The sequence below is a fragment of the Protobothrops mucrosquamatus genome, unplaced genomic scaffold, assembly GCF_001527695.2.
Source record: "Protobothrops mucrosquamatus isolate PMUCROS unplaced genomic scaffold, P.Mucros_1.0 scaffold861, whole genome shotgun sequence".
Lineage (NCBI taxonomy): Eukaryota > Metazoa > Chordata > Lepidosauria > Squamata > Viperidae > Protobothrops > Protobothrops mucrosquamatus.
The window spans coordinates 2081-14516 of NW_015387116.1; the positions used below are offsets into that span (position 1 = coordinate 2081).

Below are 12436 nucleotides of genomic sequence, written 5' to 3' on the forward strand. Positions count from 1 at the left end.
AGGGCCAAGTTTGAAGACCCCTGCCCTAACCATTTGTCCTAGAATTCCTGTGTACTTCAAACACAAAAGCTAAACATAAAGAGGCCAGGACTATTACGTTTTCCATTGCCTCCAATCAAATGAAAGTCAAAGAACAGTTTCAGCCTGTCTATGAAGATTGCAGTTGCTGACAACAATTTTGAAGGGGTTTCTGTCCTACCCTGCTCTCTTTCTTTCTAATTCTTTCTAATTCTTTTCTTTTCTGCATTTTTGCTTTTTCTTCCTTCTTCCTTTATTCTGAATTAGTTTGTATTAGATTTAATGTTCTTTATAAAACTTTTAATAAAATTTATGCAAAAAAAGCATAATTACCTGCTCTTTTGCTGTCGGTGGCTGCCATTTTAGTTAGTGCTAGGTCACAAGCGATTGACGGTTGGCTCAGAACATCAATCTTTGGTAACAAACCTGTGCACTATAATGTCTCTTTTAACTGAAGAACTTTTGCTACTAATGCCCATCTTCCTAAACTAAATCTGGAAAACCACAAAGTGATTTTTAGTTTCCTTATTCTAATGTTGTCCTTTTATTTTAACCTGACTCTTTAGCCAGGTTACTGGGAGTTCTAGGAACCAGTTTAGAAGATACTAGGTTGGGAAAGATTGTTACTATGGTTTAGTTCACAATAAAAATGGAGCCATTTGACACTATTCTCCTGGCCAAATTTCCTGTGATATTTAGGAGATACGTTATACCCAATGAACAAACCAAAAGTGAAATCAAGTTTTTATAGAACAGGTGTGGAGGAATGGAGGGGGTGGATACAATTTCTGTACCTACCCAAATCAGTCAGATCTTCATCCACCAAGCTGCAACTGCTCAGCCTTAACACTTGGATCTTGGAATCAGGGTTTATTGCTTTCAGAATCTGATTTAAGTTGCCACCAACACATTTATTCCAAGAAAGGTCTACTAGCTTCAGTTCAGGAAGATGAGAGACTGCATCAGCTGAAAAGATTAACAACAACCCTTTGTATATTTTCAAAGAAAGGCGGTCCTATGCATACAAATTAGATTTCTAAATATATCAAACCAATTTTCCAACATTTTGTTCCCCCTTCTTTCATTACTACTAAGAAACAAAACCCTATTCGGGTAGCCCTTGACTTGCTTAACAACCGTTCAAAGTTATGTTCTACTCCACCCCTGCAATCACATGACCACACTTTGGGCATTCAGCAACACGGCTGCATTTATGTCCATTTGCAGCATCCCACAGACATATGATCACATTTTATGATGGTTTTAGATTTTAGAAATGTACAAATGGATTAAGGGCCCAATACATTTTCAATAAAGAATCCTTCCCAAAGGATTTTGTTTTGAATTTTAAAAATTGGACATTAGAGGGAACTAAAAGAAACTAAACACTGGACGTACTGAAGGATATATTTTAATAATGGACCCAGATATTAATTTTAAGTGTGTCTGCCTCTACCAGAAAGAGGAGGAGGAGGAGGACACAAAGAGGCAAAGACAGAATTTCAGTCTGTTCTTACCTAGAGACAGAAATGAATCATGTTGCAAGGCACAATTGTTGAGGAGCACAGATGTCAATTTTGGTAAAAATCGGAGTCTACTAAGAAGATGATAGGTAGATATCCCTACATTTGTATTTGAGGATAAATTCAGCTCCCGAAGATTTGACAAAAGAGGTATTATCTGGGCTGGAACAAAAATAGATAACAGAGATACTACAGTAAAATTAAGAAGAATTTATTTTGAATCCATTAATATATAACCAGCTCCATGTATTGGCCTGTGAGTCTTTCTTCTATTCTTTGCTTCCCTCAATTGCTTGAACACAACATTTATAAGTTATTTGAAAAATAGAATAATAGTAAGAGCTTAAAAAGAAATGGAACAATATCAATCTTAGGAGATAATGCAACTTGACTATTATAGCCAATATTGAAGAAAGCCCTCACTTGAAGAGTGTCTTCTGTTGAAGTAATGATCTCATTGTGTTAAACTATCTTTGACAACCCATTAAAGGTGATTTAATTGATTAGACTGGGATATTCATCTCACTTAGCCGAGCAGACAAATCTATTCCTCTGCTGTAATTTTCAATAATGGCCCTGCTCTCAGCTTTTGTTATAAACCTGGGAGAATTGATGATCGCAGTTTTGCATGGACCAACAAACACTGCTTCTCACAGCTAAATGATTTTACAATTCTTTATAAGGCATTGTCCACATATTTCTTACATAAAACCAACATGTCCTCTTCTGTAATACAACACTGATGAAGATTCAGGATTTCAAGGTTAGTTAAACTGGCCAAATGACCAGCCAAAGACTGGAAAACTCCTCCAATCAATTTATTACATGATACATCTAATGTTCTCAATTCCGATAAATATTGGAAAGCAGCATCTGAAATAGGTAAGTTTTTACTAATTATAAAATTACCCACAAATGAGATATTTATTTGTACAATAGATAAACCATATTTCATCCATAAGGATGGGATTCAAGAATGTACACAATGCTACAAAAAGATTAAAACACAATATAATAATGCTGAATTTACATAGCCAAAAAGATAAATGCTGTTTAACTGATTGTTAACCATATTCATTCTTACGTTAGTTTTCTTTTGTCAGAAATGTGGTTGAAGCATAACCTAATTTTGATTAGCTCAGAATTAAGATTTGAACGGAAGTTATTAAATTATCAAATTTTAGTTTCAATATTTTTTCTATAAAAGTTCGAACTTCACTAAGAGGTTAAGCACATTTAAAATATTCTTAAACAAAAACATCTAAATTTTCTGTTCATAACTTGCATTTATTTCAAGAATCCTTATTCTGAATGTTAACAAAGTTTACATTACTTCAAGCAATCAGGTTTCAAAATGCTGAATTTAATAAAGTGATGCTTACGATCAGTATCTTAGCTAAACAATCATTTAAAAAATGGAAAAATGTCTAAAATGTAAAATTAAATTCAATTTATGAACAATTCAGCTTTAATTACAGTAATGAAACAACTCTGTAGCTTGATGGGCTAGTTCCTACTTTTGTTGGTCCTCCTTCAGATGGAATGATATGTGGGCTTATGTCAAAATGTGATTTTTACTTCAAGCCCCAACTTTTTGTGCTTTGACCATACCAGCCTTCGTCACCTCCCTCACCATGTTGTTTTCAATCCCCACCCCAAAAAAATGGATACAAATTTACTTATGAAAAAAAAATCTTAGCTCCCAATCAACACCTATATTTACCTATGGAATGGAAGCCATCTTGTTCTAATCCACATGTGTTCAGATTTAATACTTGCAAGCTTGAAACAAATTGTAATTCCTGTGCAATACTTTTAAGGCTACATCCCAATTTTACATTGATTGACAAGTCCAGAATTTTGAGGCTGGGGATCCTACTTAGAAGCTGAGCTGAAAATAAGACAGATGCAGTTAAGAACACTGGAATACAGGATAGCAGAGAGTTGCAAAGAATTTTTTAAAAATAGTTTACTGCTTAGGAAATTACCCAAACATTTCTGAACTACGATCAGAAATATCACAGAGACATTTTAATAAAGTTTCTGAAAATTCTTGTAATGGATTCCAAGTGTCTGAGAAACTACATCTACAATATTGGAAAAAGAATTCTCTCTTGACCATTTATGACTAACATCTGAGATCTGGGCTAGAAAATCTTTAGGTTGTGCAGTCCCCAACCTCCTATCTCCAGATCTGCCCAGGAAAACATCCTCAGAATTCATCACCAAATATCATTTATAACAACAAATGAAGGAAATAAAATAACTTAAGCCTTAAGATCAAATTTAAATATAAAAAGTAAGTTATATAACACAATAGCCATTAAGTCTTGAGATAACACCATTACAGCAGGTAGATCTTCAAGTGCACCCACTTGCATGGTACCCTAATATTATTGATATGTATTCTAGGGAACAGACACTTCTATTATTGGATAAATCATCCCTATCCGCCATGTTGATTCTTTCATGATGTAGAATAAACACCACATCCTATTTCCCACCTCTATTCTACTGTTGATACATATAAAAGAGATTAAGGCTACAATAATAACCAATGGCTCCTCCTTTTAAGGCATGTTAATTATCTACAGAATTTCCAGTGGCTTTCAAACATTCTGGGACATATAGATATATGGGTATAGATATAAATATTGTAAACTATAGTGTTGTTCATGTTTCTTTCCCTAATTTTGCCTGCTATTTATTTTTATAGTTATTTTCCTAAGTTTGCAAAAAGTTCAATAAATAAATATTAAGCTACATTTTTGCTAGCTGAAGCAAGTGCTGTGGGTGCGTGCTCTGATTTGGAGATATAGTTGGATATTCTGGATGTGTCCTGCATGCAAATTAAACTGGAAATTATCCACAATAATTGTCCAATACACATGACCAGCCTTTTGTCTCCCAATTCTTCTGACTTCCAGGATAAAATGGACCAAGACTGGTCTATTCCTTGTCTTCCCATCCCAGCCTAACTCTGTCGTATGCACAATATAATGCACACAACAGAAGCAGGGATGATGTTCCCTGTACGTGGAAATTGTAATAGGTAGTGAAAGCAACCTTGGAAGACACGAAGAAGAACCACATCATGGGCAACAGTGATAAGAGAAATTTGAGTCCAAAGGAGGAATGAGGGTGTCTCAGAAGAGACCCTCTCTAGTTCTCTGGAACATAAAGGCAGGGGAGGGAGGAAGCGCTTGTTAGATACTGTTACTGTAACCCTACAAACAAAGGTAGTATTTAGTCCTCATGATTTTGGTTTCCTGTCTGGACCACTTAGAAGAGCTGGAAAATCATGAGTTCATTCAATCAGACCCTTAGTTTGAAGAATAAGCTAATACAGTGAACACTCCAAAGATGTTAGCATCTCTCTGCCACAGAATCTTACCTATTGATTTGCCATCTTCCTGAGTAAGACAGCAATCTGTTACTTTTAATGTATGGAGTTTAGAGCCTTTGAGGATTTTGGAGGTTAGAAGGGAAAGGCTTCCCCCAATGCCAGGATTCCATGATAAATCCAGTATTTCAAGGTGAGGAATTCCTTCTATTGCTTCTCCTGTAAAAAAAAAAGCATTTTGGATTCCTTGTGGTATTTTGGATATTGAACTGAAAATGCAAAAAGTATCACATGTGTATGAAACTATTGAAGATTTCAGTCGTTGATAGGGGGGTAATGAATCTACAGATTTGGTTTCCCTCAGTTGTTTTACTGTTCTTTATTTCCATAGTAGCTAGAGAATGTATTTGAACTAGTTTGTACTAATGTGCCTATTTTTCCATACTTCTTTACACATTACAACCTTTTGTGTAACAAAATACCATTTTGAATCCAATTTTCCTGAATAGATGTGTTGCTGTGCCATTATGTTCAGGAATATGCACATTTTTGTCTATTTTTTTTTAACAGGTTCCAGTGTAAAATGAAATATGTTATAGTGATATAGTGAGAAAATGCATTTCAATATTGAGACAGCAATCTTAATTTTGAAGGATAATTGAGGTGGGTTTTTTATGTTGTCTAAAAAATGCAAAATTGGAGGATCAAACGTGAGCAGAGTAAATTTCTCTGCTATCAGTAATCACTGCGGCAGCTTTTAGTGGTTGTTTTCTACCATGCAGGGAACATAGACCTTATCTAGAGAAAACAGATGATACAAGTGGCAGAGCTTCTGCCTAGAAGGCCAGCCTTCCTTTCTCCTCAGGGCCTGACCATCCAAATAGTGCCTGGTTCATGGAGATATGGAAGGAGCGGAATTTATACTTCAGATCAGATTCAATATCTTCCCCTGCTTTAGCCTCAGGATGGGCCCAGGTATATGCTAGAGACAATTCAAAGAATCAGCACTTCTAGATTTTGCAATTTCACCCATCATCCATCAGTCTCTTTAATAACATAGTCAATTGGGATAACTTTGTGGATTCTACTACTACTAAATGGTACCTAAACATGCAACATCCTTGGTCGTGAGTCTGCAGCTGTTCAGCTGGAGGACTTTCAGCTCTTGCAGGTGTTTGAACCGAAGGGCCAGATGTTCTAGTTTTCCTCCTATGAAGTCATTCCAGGAAAGATCAATCTCCTCCAAATCTGGCAGCAGTGATATTACAGTAGCTAAAAGGCAGTCAAGCAACAGAGAAAGATTGCTAACACATGGCAAGGCTAGAATATGAATGAATGTTATTTCTCGTAAATTAAACTCCTGCATCCAGGTTTATTAGTTTAAGGCTAACAGTAGGCCACACCAATGCAATCTATGTCTCTACTATTGTACTATATATACTTGGGAGGTGGCAGTAGAAGTGAAGTCACGAAGATAAAAGCATGGGTGTGAAATAATGGCTCTGTTCATACTAAACTCATCCAACCACATCTTTGTGTGTTCTGTAAACCTAGACAATGTAGTTGAATGTGCTCCTCTTTAAAATGTTTGTTGGTTCTTTATTCCCTGTTCAGTTGAAAGAGCAGCATCACAGTTACCCAGAGTGAAGCAGGTTGTGTGAACAGCCCTTGGCTATATTTTCACACAATGATTCACACACAGGTAGGTGCTATGATGTAGCACTAAGAAAACAACTCTGATGAAGTCTTGTGCATATATATTTTCCTGGGTTTTTTCCCTCTCCTCTCTAGTCACAAGGAGATGGAAAGCTTTACAGTACATTTCTATTTAATGCTATTTAATGTTACAAACTGTAGATAGCTCTAACTATATCTTGCTCAAATAAGCCTGCTTTGTAAATGATAAATTAAAGATGACTTATTTTAATAAATTACTAAAAAGTAAATAGCAATCTCAAATTGCTTATTATTACACAATAATAATAAAAATAATAAGTAGAGCATCTTTCTTTTGATTTACAACTCTCAACAGCATTAAAAAAGAAGCAGAGAGAGAGAAAATAAATGTGAAAACCTAGCTTTCCATTCCCATAAGGTAAACTGTTTATTGTTTTGTGGAAATGCAGCAGTTGAATGAGTTAATGAATTTATGGTAATTCTTCATAACAGGTCTATTGCAGCAAAATAAATTATAGTCTCAAGGCACTTTAAAGATGAGGAGATATTATGTGGAATAGATTTCTGTGGATGGAATTCATTAAATGCATTCCCACTGGGTGGAAAGGAGGAACTGAAAAATTTAGAACAAAAGTCCATACAATGCAAGAAATACAGCCTACTGGCTGGGGGATTTCTGGGAGTTGAAGTCCACTCATCTTAAAGTTGCTGATGTTGAGACACACCGCTCTAAATTATTAAGAAAAGGTTTTTAGGAAAGGGCTTGAAGTAAGAAGGAGAAGTGGCTGGAAAGTTAAAGACAAAGGAGATTCCACATAAGAAGAGCAGAATGAGATATTCCAAATTTTACAAATACAAAGTTGATTCTTGAAGGGCCTCAAAGAAGATAATTGATGCATGTGCATATGTATATACTGTATGTGAAAAGAAATATCACAGAAGTATACTCACTCAGCTCCATTATATCCACTGCATCCAATGTACAATTGTTTAAATCCAAATTCTTGTCAGAGGGCAATCTGCCCATTTTTTCCCAGAACTTCTGAACTCTCCAATGATATGACATTGTTTCTGCTTGAGAAGCAGAAGACAGCAAGTTATCTACTGAACAAACAAACTAGACACCTACCATTTCAGCATCTACCAACAAAGCTAAGCCAGGCAGCATGGACTGTCTGACCCTCTTTGTGAGGCCTCTAATTGCCCTAGTTTTGGAAATGCAAAGGCCTCCTTGGTGAATAAAGTTGGTGAAAATGAATTGACTTCGCCAGCTATGAATATGAAAGATATCAGGCTAGGAACTGGGAGACTATGAGTTCCAGTTCTGCCTTAGGCACAGAAGCCAGGTGGGTGATTCTGAGCCCATCCCTTTCCCTGGGTAACCCTAGGTAGACGAAAGCAAGGGGAGATCACTTCTTAAAAAAAAGTTGCCAAGCAAACTGCACAAAATTGTCCAGGAAGTCACCAGGAATCAAGACGGATGTAAAGGCATGCAATTAGTTACCTTAGTTAAGACACAAATAGTCAGACAGGTTTGTTGAGTGTAAATGTTGACACAATTTTGCTGACTCATTTTAGTGCCTTTGTAAAAATGTGTCTTTGCCTTATAAAAGTATATTCAGTCATACTACTTTTGTGTGCAACATGTGAATTATTACAAAACTCATATTTTTTCTCCTTGAAGCAAAAGCTTAAATTTTGGATTGTGCGGGTTCTTTTTTTTCCTATTTACAGATGTGTCCATTATCTAGGACTCTTGAAATATTTATTGTTACCATGAAGTGAAATAAGCTACTGGGTGTTATTAACTGGTCCTGGTTTGCTGATTTGATGCCATCACTTGCTTATCCAAGTACTGGTTAATAGTTTATTTATTTATTTATTTATTTATTAATTTAATTTATATCCCGCCCTTCTCCTTGCGGATAAAGAGGGAATCTGTTGTGATCTGCTTTGTTCTCATCTTTGTCTGACCTTATGCTATTTCTTATGAATTGTTCATAGTTTTCCTAGATAAGCAAGAGATGGTACCACCCAAGCAGAACCAGAACAAGACATTGACACTCACAGTGTTCCAATATTTCAGAGGTTGCCACAAAGAAGAGGGAGTCAAGCTATTCTCCAAAGCACCTGAAGGCAAGACAAGAAGCAACGGATGGAAACTAATCAAGGAAAAAACCAACCTAGAACTAAGGAGAAACTTCCTGACAGTTAGAACAATTAATCAGTGGAACCACCTACCTCCAGAAGCTGTGAATGCTTCAACACTGGAAGTTTTTAAGAAGAGACTGGACAGCCATTTGTCTGAAATGGTATAGGGTTTCCTGCCTGAGCAGAGGGTTGGACTAGATGACCTCCAAGGTCCCTTCCAACTTTATTATTACTACTACTACTACTACTACTACTACTACTACTACTACTACTACTACTACTATTACTATAGTGCCTCTTGGCCATTGGTTATTAGGCTGATGCCTTTGAAAATCATGCTCTTTTCTAAAATGCAATTTGCACATACATCATTTGAGAGCTAAATGGCTTTGTCTAAGATTATCATCAATTTTAAACTGTTCTTCTCAGTCTACTTAAGAAGGACTCAATGTTCTTTTGGTTCACTGAAAGAATTTCTAGTATATTCAGTGGGACTTAATTTGAGCTCCAAGGAATTGCACACTTCAGTTGAGTGATAGTGTGACTGAAAGCTACACCTGTGAACTTCATAGCAGCATGGCAATTTGAATTTATTGTTCTTACACTCAAGCATAGTAATATATGAGTTATGATTGAGTTTATTTGAACTGGAACAATTAGATATACATCCATTCTGATTAGGGCAAATGTGTTTTCAAGTCCACTAATCTACAAAGGAGACAAACCAAAATGTTTAGCCCACTAGTCCCAAAGGTGCTTTTCAAAAGGCAACTGGTTTTTCTTAGTTTTTTTTCTCTTGAAGACATTTCACTTCTCATCCAAGAAGCATCTTCAGTTCTGGCTGAATAGTGGAGAATAGATTGACTTCTATTGCTTGCAGTTATCTGGTTATTAGCATTCTGAAAGTCGGTCATTAGCTCTCTGAGAGTCGTTGAGGCCACTTGGGGGTTTATCTGTACCCTCAGGGTCACATGAATTAGAGGGCAAATGGGTGTGGAACCTTCTTGGAACTGCTGAAAGAACTGTGTTTTAAACAGAGGATAGGTGATGTCGTATCCTCCCCCTCTGTTGAGAGAGGGCTGTTCAATTTTAATATAGATGGTCTCTTTGACTTCTCTTAATATCCCGCCTAGAGGAACCATTGGACCTATTGACTATTGTTTATTTTTGTGAACTTTCCCTCCTAACCTTAAAATACAGCCCTTATGACATAAGAAGAAATACAGTTCAGTGTTGGTCACATACTGGTAATGTTTTTAGTGGGAACTGGAATAAAGACCTAAGCGATAGGTCACAATAGCTCATATCTTATTTGCACTCATGCAAACATGGGTGCCAATGGGGCAGGGAAAGAATTCGCAACCATGTCATCTTGCAAATGCAACATCTTAAGGTAAAGTTGTATGATAATGTCATTGCATACATCATCAAGGCTTGCTATGGATGCCCTTGAATGCAAATTACTTAGTGAGATCTATATAGAAGAAACAATTAGACTATGCTCGAACAGAATTTGAAAAGGAGGCAGCAAATAAATTTTGTTCTGTGTATAAGCTGGATGGAAGAAAGAATTCTAGTAGAAATCTGAGGAAAATAGGAATTTGTTAAACATTAATGAAAGCCTTTATGCTTAGCCAGTGTGTGTGTGTGTGTGTGTGTGTGTGTGTTTGTGTGTATGTGTGTACTTTACTGGACAAAACAAAGCTAGCTTAGATCTTTTTGAACTCTAGATATGATAGCTTTAGTCCAGAAATATTATCAGCTTTATGTGATCTCTTTAGATAAACATTACACAATGTTTATTATTGGAACTTGCAATCTTCTCATCTCCCATTAGAAACAAGGTTCATATGCACCAATATACACAAAAATAAGACATATTTTAAAGGGGTTTTTTTTTCTTTTAAAAGTTGAACAACTTCACAGAATACATTTTAAATCAAGTAACTTACCTTTGCCCATGCACTGTAAAACTGTTTCTCACTTGTAAATTAAATCAGCCTTGGCAGTGGGATTTTCAACACGGGTGCTTGATCATTTTAACTGCTTCACTCTGCTTCAGTTCTTCTTGGACAATTTCTGCTGTTAACATAACTTTCCTGAGATAAGTAGTAAATTTTGGAAGAAGAGGCCAAAAGCCAAACTACTTCTAATCTAAAAATCTGTGGCAGATTTCAAAAACTTAGAGAGATGTTGCTCCAAGCAGATTTTTTTTCTCAGTTGATTTTGGTTCTTTTCTTTTCACCCAAATTTTGCCAAAGATTTAGTAAACAGTTTGCTTGAATATTTCATTTAAATCTTCCTTCCTTCCTTCCTTCCTTCCTTCCTTCCTTCCTTCCTTCCTTCCTTCCTTTCCTTCTTTTCTGCAGTTCCAAAACTAAAAGGAGAATAATTTCTTAGACTTTGATCCCACAGCGTGCTACATGTGACCCTTACATTTGTTTTCCAAGGGTTGAGTCAATTATAGCTCAAATTTCAATACTTCAAGAAGATATTCAGTGTGTTCTCTAATCTTTTACTCCCTTTAGTTTTAAGGATAAATAGATGCACTCTGAGAAAATTGTGGAACCAAATAACTAAGAAAATTAATATCATAAGTAAAACGAATTGATCTCAGAAATAACTTCTTTCTGTTTATTCAGTATGTTTAATTTTAAAAGATCTATGCAGGCTTCATTGTACCTGCATTTACTATTCTATTGAACAGGTTGTTGTTATTCCTATTTTACAGATTTGAAGCCCAAGCTAAGAAATAAGTGGTTTGCTCAAAACCAAAGATAACCCTGGCTAAATGTATTGATTGATTGATTCTTTTGTTTATTTCTTTAATTCAATTTGGATGCCTCCTGACTCTTGCCAATTTCTTGAACTACATTCAATTCCAAACTGCAACTATGATTTTGAAAGCAAGAAGAAAATAACCCTAAAGTATCAATGGGCAGAGGATAAATCTCAGAAGAATTATTTAAGTCCACAGTGTAATATTACCTGTTCAGTCACAAGACAGAACATGAACCAAAAAGCAACATATCAAATTATTGATGAGTTTAATTCCAGAAAAGTCAACCGGGTAAGGTACTAAGGAAAGGTTTATGCTGCAATCCTTCGTGTTAATTTTCAACGCTGCTAATATTGAATATTCTTGCTTTGACAAAATATGCAGAACTGTCTGGTACTTTTAGAGTTAATTCAGATGAGAATGAGAGAGGAGAGAAAAACGTGGGGAAGGGAACGGAAGTTCAATCTTTGCCCTCCAGGCTAATTGGAAAATGTGAATCATGACCCCAAAATAGGGGAGGGGAAATGCCTGGAATGTTATGTGCGAAGGAAGAGAAATTCAGATTTTGGCATTCACCATGCCGTGCTGACACTCCTCTACACTAATAAAGGCTTTTTAGGTTAAACAATGCCTGAAAGTTCTTTGAAGTGTTTCATTAGTCAGACACATGACATTAATATTTTACATTTCCTGAATAATATTTTTGTTCTTGTAATTGCCTCAAACATGGCTTACCCCGCAATATGAGTGTGTAGGAGTTAGCATATTGCAGTCTGCCCCAAAGACAGGTGTTGTTGGGTAAATAGAGCAATCTATCAAGGGTGCGATGAAAACATTTCTAGAATTGTGTAGTTGTAAACTGACAGGTTGGGTAAACATGGACAAATCCTTTATTTGGTTTGCAAATACGCAATATGGGTTCAATCACTTGCCATCCATCAGAAT

The 12436-nt window shown here is 36.0% G+C and overlaps 1 protein-coding gene across 1 annotated transcript; it reads right to left on the reverse strand.

Annotated features, from left to right (window-relative positions):
* Positions 1-607: 607 nt before the first annotated feature.
* Positions 608-10894, reverse strand: LRRC31 (leucine rich repeat containing 31). The gene is made up of 8 exons (XM_029284714.1): positions 10665-10894; positions 7513-7632; positions 5989-6156; positions 4936-5103; positions 3265-3432; positions 2247-2414; positions 1536-1703; positions 608-984 (listed from the first exon to the last, which is right to left on the reverse strand). Exons 1-8 carry the CDS (start codon positions 10672-10674, stop codon positions 764-766), a joined length of 1191 nt encoding a protein of 396 aa, XP_029140547.1. The 5' UTR covers positions 10675-10894; the 3' UTR covers positions 608-763.
* Positions 10895-12436: the final 1542 nt, after the last annotated feature.